The sequence below is a fragment of the Physella acuta genome, unplaced genomic scaffold, assembly GCF_028476545.2.
Source record: "Physella acuta isolate Inbredline_101_S28 unplaced genomic scaffold, ASM2847654v3 ptg000079l, whole genome shotgun sequence".
Taxonomy (NCBI): domain Eukaryota; kingdom Metazoa; phylum Mollusca; class Gastropoda; family Physidae; genus Physella; species Physella acuta.
Window position 1 is genome coordinate 3,826,475 of NW_026731599.1, and position 10,832 is coordinate 3,837,306.

The 10,832-nt window shown below is 48.3% G+C and overlaps 1 protein-coding gene across 1 annotated transcript; it reads left to right on the plus strand.

The window, feature by feature from the left end:
• Positions 1–5,440: 5,440 nt before the first annotated feature.
• LOC131954806 (uncharacterized) lies at positions 5,441–6,798 on the plus strand. The gene is made up of 2 exons (XM_059318601.1): positions 5,441–5,463; positions 5,940–6,798. Exons 1-2 carry the CDS (start codon positions 5,441–5,443, stop codon positions 6,796–6,798), a joined length of 882 nt encoding a protein of 293 aa, XP_059174584.1.
• Positions 6,799–10,832: the final 4,034 nt, after the last annotated feature.

Genomic DNA, 10,832 nt, shown 5'->3' on the forward strand with positions numbered 1-10,832 from the left:
ATATCTACAGCCCCGTGGCAGGGGTAGGTAAGAAGGTCCTATATCTGTTGTAGCTCTGTGGCAGGGGTAGGTAAGAAGGTCCTATATCTGTTGTAGCCTGTGTTAGGGTAGGTAAGAAGGTCCTATATCTGTTGTAGCTCTGTGGCAGGGGTAGGTAAGAAGGTCCTATTTCTATTGTAGCCCCATAAGAAGGTCCTATATCTGTTGTAGCTCTGTGGCAGGGGTAGGTAAGAAGGTCCTATTTCTATTGTAGCCCCATAAGAAGGTCCTATATCTGTTGTAGCTCTGTGGCAGGGGTAGGTAAGAAGGTCCTATTTCTGTTGTAGATAATGTGCACGAGTCCCAGGATGAATCTTACCCGAGGTTTGAAGAACAAAACAATGTGTGCGTGCGCCCCCCCCCCCCCCCCACCCCCCGTGTCCCAGCCCGTCTAGACGTGGTGGTCTCCCCTTTGTCCGGCCTGCAGCCCGGCCAGTCACGCAGTGCACCGCCAGGGTCGGGCCAGGCTGTACGTGCCCCCGGACACCGTCCCCGCCCCTGCCCAAGTGTGCTGACGATGGCCTACTCAAACAGCGAGAAGACGGGACGTGACCGGGACCTCCCCGGGAGGATTTCATCCTTTCATCCGCCCCGACATCCGACCACCCCTTTAGTTTTACCGGAGAAAATCAGCCTTGCACAGGCGAGTTCAAAAAATACAAAAATAATAAAACATCAACACAGGCCATTCTGATGGGCCAATAAAACATCAGGCCGGTAAGACAAAGTTGATGGGCCAATAAAACATCAGGCCAGTAGGACAAAGTTGATGGGCCAATAAAACATCAGGCCAGTAGGACAAAGTTGATGGGCCAATAAAACATCAGGCCAGTAGGACAAAGTTGATGGTCCAATAAAACATCAAGCCAGTAGGAGGACAAAGTTGATGGGCAAATAAAACATCACTTGGTCTGATTGAAGTAGCCTTCTCTCTACTTGGTCTGCTTGAAGTAGCCTTCTCTTCCCTACTGCACTCCATCTGTTTAGAGAATGTTCTAGAGAGTGCCTGAATGTTGTGCCATTCATCATGCACATACCTCCGTGTCCCCACGGTCATAAATCCTCTGATTCCGGTATGGCGCTTCTATCCCTACCCTGCTATTCCCACCCTCACTCCTGTCCCCACCCACCTATCCCCACCCACTTATCCCCACCCTCACTCCTATCCCCACCCTCACTCCTATCCCCACCCACTTATCCCCACCCTCACTCCTATCCCCACCCACTTATCCCCACCCTCACTCCTATCCCCACCCTCACTCCTATTTCCACCCTCAATCCTATCCCCCACCCTCACTCCTATCCCCACCCACCTATCCCCACCCTCACTCCCATCCCCACCCTCACTCCTATCCCCACCCACCTATCCCCACCCTCACTCCTATCCCCACCCTCACTTCTATCCCCACCCTCACTCCTATCCCCACCCTCACTCCTATCCCCACCCTCACTCCTATCCCCACCCTCACTCCTATCCCCACCCTCACTCCTATCCCCACCCTCACTTCTATCCCCACCCTCACTCCTATCCCCACCCTCACTCCTATCCCCACCCTCACTTCTATCCCCACCCTCACTCCTATCCCCACCCTCACTTCTATCCCCACCCTCACTCCTATTCCCACGCTACCTACTATCCTACCATCACTCCTATCCCCACCCTCACTCCTATCCCCCCCACCCTCACTCCTATCCCCACCCTCACTTTCCACAACCTCATTTTTGTGAGCGAAGGCATTCAAATAAAAACACAAACAACAACAACACTAAAATTACCAAATCAACAACAACTACCACTACTACCAAAACCTACAATAACACGAAAAGCAAAAACAACAAGAACTATTCCAAGATCAGCAACAGCTACAAAATCAACACAACAGCACCACAACCAACAACAAATAACAGCAACACCAACAAAAACAACACCAACACCAACAACAGTAACAACACACACACAAAAATAACAGCAACAACGTCAAAACCAATAGCAACACCACCACCACCAACGCCAACAAGAATGACGACGGCGTAAGCGGATCAACTGTACTTTGTTCTAGTATCGACGGCTGGCCTAATTTGCTGGTACCTCCCGGCCGCGGCCCGCGGGTAACTGGATAGGTTTTCTGTTGACACAGGGCCACTCGAGCCTCTCGCTGGCTGGCCTTGTTTGCACGGGCTTCAAGGCGACGCGCATTTCACTGCGTCAAGGCCTCATGACTCTACACTAAGGCCTGTGTGACTCCACAACTAAAGAAAATCAAAGATACAAATAACGGGTGGGTGACCAGAGGTCAGTTAGACTACCATTGTCCATCCCATATTATGTCACTCTCATCCCATATTGTGTCACTACCATCTCATAATGTGTCACTCCCATCCCATATTGTGTCACTCCCATTACCATCCCATATTGTGTCACTCCCCTCCCATATTGTGTCACTACCATCTCATAATGTGTCACTCCCATCCCATATTGTGTCACTCCCCTCCCATATTGTGTCACTACCATCTCATAATGTGTCAATACCATCCCATATTGTGTCACTCCCCTCCCATATTGTATCACTACCATCTCATAATGTGTCAATACCATCCCATATTGTGTCACTCCCCTCCCATATTGTGTCACTACCATCTCATAATGTGTCAATACCATCCCATATTGTGTCACTCCCCTCCCATATTGTGTCACTACCATCCCATATTGTGTCACTCCCCTCCCATATTGTGTCACTACCATCCCATATTGTGTCACTACCATCCCATATTGTGTCACTACCATCCCATAATGTGTCACACCGAGCGTCGTGCGGCGTATAACTTAAATAAACGATAAAACCAACTTGAAAAAAAAGCAGAATGTCTTTAATTAACTAGGTTTCGTGTTGGTGTCACCCCCTTGAATAGTGTCACCCGGTGCGGTCCGCCCCCCCCCCCCTGCCCCCCGTCTTGTGAAATACTACATCCGTGTTCGGGAATTCCCGTTATTGCCGTCGGTATTTCAAGCTTCTGTATGTAAGTACAGTTCATCTTACACATCCCATCTTACACAACCCATCTTACACAGCCCATCTTACACAGCCCATCTTACACAGCCCATCTTACACAGCCCATCTTACACAGCCCATCTTACACAGCCCATCTGACACAACCCATCTTACACAGCCCATCTTACACAGCCCATCTTACACCTCAGCACGATTTTGTCTGCCGCCGATCAATCGAAAATCTTTTTTAAAAATTTTGGTATCGCCCCCCCCCCCTTCAACCAAACACTAAATATTTCTAGACCCACCCCCACAAACCCCAAAATTAAACATTTGTGGACCCCCCCCCCCCCCCCCTGCCACCCCAGAGCAACATTCAATATTTGTGGTGGCGAGGGGGCAGGGCTGGCGTATTATGACACGACAGATCGAGCTATTGTTCGCCACATAACGAGGTCGCCAGGAAGAAATGGATAAAACACGGCCTAATTAGAAGTTGACTTTGAATAGATTTAGCTCCCCTCTCGGCTGTGGGGACTTTGAAAAGGTTTCAAATCTTTGGGCTTTCATGTCTGCCGCCGTTCAGACACGCAGTCATGCGTAGCCGTAGATCACACTGTTACGGGCGGATCAGAGGGGTGCATGCCAGGCATACAGCACCCCTCGGGCTAGAGGGTGCACGCCATGCATGCAGCGCCCCACGGGCTGTCTAGAACAATTCATGACCTTCGGTAGTGAAACAAGTGGCCATCACAAGCAACATCACTAGACCTGGCCCTCACAAGCAACATCACTAGACCTGGCCAATCACAAGGAACATCACTAGACCTGGCCAATCACAAGCAACATCACTAGACCTGGCCATCACAAGCAACATCACTAGACCTGGCCATCACAAGCAACATCACTAGACCTGGCCAATCACAAGGAACATCACTAGACCTGGCCAATCACAAGCAACATCACTAGACCTGGCCATCACAAGCAACATCACTAGACCTGGCCATCACAAGCAACATCACTAGACCTGGCCATCACAAGCAACATCACTAGACCTGGCCAATCACAAGGAACATCACTAGACCTGGCCAATCACAAGCAACATCACTAGACCTGGCCATCACAAGCAACATCACTAGACCTGGCCATCACAAGCAACATCACTAGACCTGGCCATCACAAGCAACATCACTAGACCTGGCCAATCACAAGGAACATCACTAGACCTGGCCAATCACCACCTTTTCATAATTAAAACACCTCCAAACAGAAAGATTTGAGACCTGCTCAGACAGAAAGATTTTGGAACTGCTCAGACAGAAAGATTTGAGACCTGCTCAGACAGAAAGATTTTGGAACTGCTCAGACAGAAAGATTTGAGACCTGCTCAGTCAGAAAGTTTTGAGACCTGCTCAGACAGACAGAAAGATTTGAGACCTGCTCAGACAGAAAGATTTGAGACCTGCTCAGACAGAAAGATTTGAGACCTGCTCAGACAGAAAGATTTTGGAACTGCTCAGACAGAAAGATTTGAGACCTGCTCAGACAGAAAGTTTTGAGACCTGCTCAGACAAACAGAAAGATTTGAGACCTGCTCAGACAGAAAGATTTGAGACCTGCTCAGAAAGACAGAAAGATTTGAGACCTGTTCAGACAGAAAGATTTGACACCTGCTCAGACAGACAGAAAGATTTGAGACCTGCTCAGACAGAAAGATTTGAGACCTGCTCAGACAGAAAGATTTGAGACCTGCTCAGACAGAAAGATTTGAGACCTGCTCAGACAGAAAGATTTGAGACCTGCTCAGACAGAAAGATATGAGACCTGCTCAGACAGAAAGATTTGAGACCTGCTCAGACAGAAAGATTTGAGACCTGCTCAGACAGAAAGATTTGAGACTTGCTCAGACAGAAAGATTTGAGACCTGTTCAGACAGAAAGATTTGAGACCTGCTCAGACAGAAAGATTTGAGACCTGCTCAGACAGAAAGATTTGAGACCTGCTCAGACAGACAGAAAGATTTGAGACCTGCTCAGACAGAAAGATTTGAGACCTGCTCAGACAGAAAGATTTGAGAACTGCTCAGACAGACAGAAAGATTTGATACCTGCTCAGACAGAAAGATTTGAGAACTGCTCAGACAGACAGAAAGATTTGAGACCTGCTCAGACAGAAAGATTTGAGACCTGCTCAGACAGAAAGATTTGAGACCTACTCAGACAGAAAGATTTGAGACCTGCTCAGACAGATAGATTTGAGACCTGCTCAGACAGAAAGATTTGAGACCCACTTGAGCAGACGCCAGCGGTGTTTGAGCTATAAATAAACGCAGTCGTCCAACGTCTCCCCGTCAAGCTGAGTTCCTCCCCTGACCAAACAGCTAGTTTAGCCAGCAGACGACAGATGCTTTCATGGCCAGCATCGCCTGCCTCAGGTCTGCTCTGTTTGCTCGGGGGGCGTGCGGCTCGCTTGGCCAAATTGACTTAATCCTACAGATTAGAGTTAACGATAACTGCAATAATCCTACGGATTATAGCTAACAATAACTGCTATAGTACTACAGATTATAACTAGCTATAACTGCCATAATCTTACACATTACACTTTAAACTGCCATAACAGCACCGATAAGTGCAAGTAGCTATTTCATAGTTCTGTAGAGATAACAATAGCGACTAATTAATTGTTAAGTCATTGTCGGAATCCCACAGACTAAAGATATATATCATTACATCATCCTACAGAATAAAAATGTATACCATTACATACCAGATTTATACCATTACATCATCCTACAGATTAAAGCAGTCATGGATGATAGAATAAACTGATTCCTGCTAATCTCGCTCTAGTATGTAATAAACCCAGGATTCTCTAACATGTGGATCTCTAAGTACGTTCTGTCTTCAGTACGTCACCCCCCCAATACGTCCTTTCCTCAGTACGTCCTCAGTACGTCCTCTCCTCAGTACGTCCTCTCCTCAGTACGTCCTCTGCTAATTACGTCCTCTCCTCAGTACGTCCGCTCCTCAGTACGTCCTCTCCTCAGTACGTCCTCTCCTCAGTACGTCCTCTGCTAATTACGTCCTCTCCTCAGTACGTCCTCTCCTCATTACGTCCTCAGTACGTCCTCTCTTCAGTACGTCCTCTCTTCAGTACGTCCGCTCCTCAGTACGTCCTCTCCTTAGTACCTCCTCTCTTCATAACGTCCTCAGTACGTCCTCTCTTCAGTACGTCCGCTCCTCAGTACGTCTTCTCCTCAGTACCTCCTCTCCTCATTACGTCCTCAGTACGTCCTCTCTTCAGTACGTCCTCTCCTCAGTACGTCCTCTCCTCAGTACGTCCTCATTACGTCCTCTCCTCAGTACGTCCTCTCCTCAGTACGTCCTCTCCTCATTACGTCCTCAGTACGTCCTCTCTTCAGTACGTCCTCTCTTCAGTACGTCTTCTCCTCAGTACGTCCTCTCCTCAGTACGTCCTCTCCTCATTACGTCCTCAGTACGTCCTCTCCTCAGTACGTCCTCTCCTCAGTACGTCTTCTCCTCAGTACGTCCTCTCCTCATTACGTCCTCAGTACGTCCTCTCCTCAGTACGTCCTCTCCTCATTACGTCCTCAGTACATCCTCTCCTCAGTACGTCCTCTCCTCATTACGTCCTCATTACGTCCTCAGTACGTCTTCTCCTCAGTACGTCCTCTCCTGGTGTTTTACTGTCCAATGTCTGCATTATACTTGATGACGTCCGTCCTCTACCACTGCACGAACTATAGATGTTCTATTTGACCTTTAACCTACCGCTGGCCGGTGATTTAGAAAGTGACGCTAGGAGGGGGAGGTGAGGGTGGGGATGGGGTGGGGGTGCGGTGGGGGTGCAAGCGATGCAACCCGCCGTGTGCGAGACCACACGCAGTCTGGTGACGACATCGCTTGATTGACAGGTGCAGAGGTCGATTGGGCTGGCCAGATATCTCAGGTTAGGGGGGGGGGGGGCTATCTGACAGCAGGGGTAGGGGGTAGGTTAGGGTAAGGGCTATCTGACAGTAGGGTAGGGGGTAGGTTAGGGTAAGGGCTATCTGACAGTAGGGTAGGGGGTAGGTTAGGGTAAGGGCTATCTGACAGTAGGGTAGGGGGTAGGTTAGGGTAAGGGCTATCTGACAGCAGGGGTAGGTTAGGGTAAGGGCTATCTGACAGCAGGGGTAGGTTAGGGTAAGGGCTATCTGACAGTAGGGGTAGGGGGTAGGTTAGGGTAATGGCTATCTGACAGTAGGGGTAGGGGGTAGGTCTCCTCGGGACCCTTCTCCCCCCCCCCCTCCCCCCCCCCCCCCCGAAAAATATCTACCGCCCCACCAATTATTGTCGTCCATTCCCCCCCCCCCCGAAATTCCAAGAAGTGCCCCCTACCGGAGAAAAAAGTCTAGAAGAAACACTGGGGGTGACTCCACCTATTAATTTTTTCGGACTTGAACGTAACAGCACAAAATGATCAAATAATTCGTATGTCAATATAATAATATATGTAAATATTTTTATCTGTATGTGTACATGTATGAATTGTATGTCTGTGGCGGAACTAGAAATATGATCTATTTTGCGTCACCACAAAAATGGCTTTGTTGTTCCTGGACAATGAAATATAACATGAGAGAATATTTCAGCGTAGCTTGATCTATGTGCGTCTTTTATCTTTCAATTTTATTTGTAGTTGGCATTAAATTCACATAAATAGACAAAATGATAGGAACAAGTTCGCTTCTACTTAACAGTACCCCGCACTCTATTTGGTTACATAGAAAAGTATTCTTTAAAAAATACTAAGTAAACAAATACTCCGCGCAGCTATCTTTCTCTCCTACCCAGCGCCGGCTATCAACGAGTGATTCTAGCAAGCGAACGTCCCAACATTACTTGTAGCATTCGTCGCGCATTGGAGAGGCCGGCGGGAGGGGAGCGGACGTACAAGGAAACTTTGACAGTAGATTCAAAGTGTCTTGAGATATTTTTTTAGGTCACTCATGCTTTCATGTTGAACACACATGAAGGTGGGCTGTGGGCTTAGGGGGCGGGGAGGGTAAGATGGGGGCTTAGTGGGTGGGGAGGTTAGGCTATGGTCTGAGTGGCTGACGTTTAAGCTATATGGGCTTAGTAGGCGGAGTTTAGGTTGTGGGCTTGATGGGCGGGCACATAGGCTGTAGGAATCGTGGGTGGAGTTTAGGCTATCCTGATTAGAGGGTGGAGTTTAGGCTATCCTGTTTAGTGGGTGGAGTTTAGGCTATCATGTTTAGTGGGTGAAGTTTAGGCTATCCTGTTTAGTGGGTGGAGTTTATGATATCCTGTTTAGTGGGTGGAGTTTAGGCTATCCAGTTTAGCGGGTGGAGTTTATGATATCCTGTTTAGTGGGTGGAGTTTAAGATATCCTGTTTAGTGGGTGGAGTTTATGATATCCTATTTAGTGGGAGGAGTTTAGATTATCCTGTTAAGTGGGTGGAGTTTAGTCTATCCTGTTTAGTGGGAGGAGTTTAGATTATCCAGTTTAGTGGGAGTTTAGATTATCCTGTTTAGTGGGAGGAGTTTAGATTATCCTGTGGTTGTTTTAATGGGGGGGAAAGTAGTAGGAAAAGTAGGTGAGGAGGGGGGGGGGGTCAAGCCACCTGTGGTTTATTAGTGTAGGAGGGCAGATGACAATGTTTTTTTTGTGATCTTAGGGCAGATGACAATGTTTTTTGTGATCTTTTAGGGCAGAGGACAATTTTTTGATGAACGTTTAGGGCAGATGACAATGTTTTTTTATGATCTTTTAGGGCAGATGACAATTTTTTTGTGATCTTTTAGGGCAGATGGCAACGTGGAAGTAAGGGGGGGGGGCATAAGGTTGGAGGTGTGTTGGACTGGGCTGTAGACGCATACTAGTCCTGGTCATTGGAGGGGCTTGGAGGGGCTTTGACGGGGTATGGAGGGGCTTTGACAAGGTATGGACGGGCTTTGTCGGGGGTAGGGTTGCGGACACATCAACAAGCCCAAAGATTAGAGCCTGCAATAACTCATGAATGTTTTCTAGCCGTATCTCTACCCCGCTCCCTTTGATGTCCGCACCAGATACGGTCTTCACCGAGCTGGCGCCAACAATAGGCCAGCCCCTCCCCCCTCTCCCCGCCCCGTCTACAGGCAGGCGTGTCTGGGGACCAGTCGAGCCGGTCACGTGTCAGTTGACTGTCACGTGACATGGCCAAAGATCCGGATATCGTCTGGCATCTAAACTTGTCAATAAGTTCAACGAAGGCCTTTGGTAGGAACCTAACCTATTTCTTGAAGGCACAAACCTTCACTTGGTGCGTGGATGGACTGATTTCTTTCATTTAATTTTAAAATTATGAAGAAAGATATGTTGACATATGTTGATACACACAGCCTTGTTTATTTATTACAAGCGATCTCAGCTGTGGCTGAATTCAGGTTCAATAACCCATGGCATAACACAGAAGATTGGCCCAGTAGTCTCCTCTTGCTCTAGCCAGTTCGTGGTCTACCCGCCCGTAGCGCACTTCAAGATGGCGTCTGTTTACATTGGGCCTGACTGACACAGAAGCTTTATTCAATATTGAGAATATTCAAATCTTTTGTGGAGAGATCAAGCCAGGGACCACATTCCTGGATCTTCTACCTGACTCGCACAGTGCTCTCGTGTACTGGTACAGCTCTCTCTTGTACTGATACATCTCTCTCTTGTACTGGTACAACTCTCTCTTGTACTGGTACAACTCTCTCTTGTACTGGTATAACTCTCTCTTGTACTGGTACAACTCTCTCTTGTACTGGTACAGCTCTCTCTTGTACTGGTACAGCTCTAGCTTGTACTGGTACAACTCTCTTGTACATTAAAACTCTCTCTTCTATTGGCACAACTCTCTCTTGTACTGGTTCAACTTTCTCTTGTACTGGTACAACTCTCTCTTGTACTGGTACAACTCTCTCTTGTACTGGTACAGCTCTAGCTTGTACTGGTACAACTCTCTCTTGTACTGGTACAACTCTCTCTTGTACTGGTACAACTCTCTCTTGTACTGGTACAACTCTCTCTTGTACTGGTACAACTCTCTCTTCTACAGGTACAGCTCTAGCTTGTACTGGTACAACTCTCTCTTGTACTGGTACATCGGCCTTATTAATCCACGGTGTTGTACTGTCCAATTTGAGCATCTTGCCATCGGCCTTATAAATCCATGGCGTTGTACTGTCCAATTTGAGCATCTTGCCATCAGCCTTATAAATCCATGGTGTTGTACTGTCCAATTTGACCATCTTGCCATCGGCCTTATAAATCCATGGTGCTGTACTGTCCAATGTGACCATCCAGTCATCGGCATTATAAATCCATGGTGTTGTACTGTCCAATGTGACCATCCAGCCATCGGCCAGAGTGTCGACAGCCCCTGATAAGCTGAAGGAGCAAACACGAGCTAATGCCTAGATACACACGCGTGCTGTCACTGCCCGACCTGCCGGGTATGTCGCTCGTCTAATGGACAGGTTTGGCTGGGTGGGTCCCCATAGAGCCGGCACACAGGGGATTCTCAGGCTGTAGCCGGCACACACGGGATTCTTAGGCTGTAGCCGGTCATCTAAGCCGGCACACACGGGATTCTCAGGCCGTAGCCGGCACACACGGGATTCTCAGGCTGTAGCCGGCACACACGGGATTCTTAGGCTGTAGCCGGCACACACGGGATTCTCAGGCTGTAGCCGGCACACACGGGATTCTCAGGCTGTAGCCGGCACACACGGGATTCTCAGGCTGTAGCCGGTCATC

Coding starts and splice junctions, on each gene's coding strand:
- LOC131954806 (XM_059318601.1), top strand. CDS start 5,441: ATGGCCAGCATCGCCTGCCTCAG. Junction 5,464..5,939: donor GCCAGCATCGCCTGCCTCAG/GTCTGCTCTGTT, acceptor TTCTGTCTTCAG/TACGTCACCCCCCCAATACG.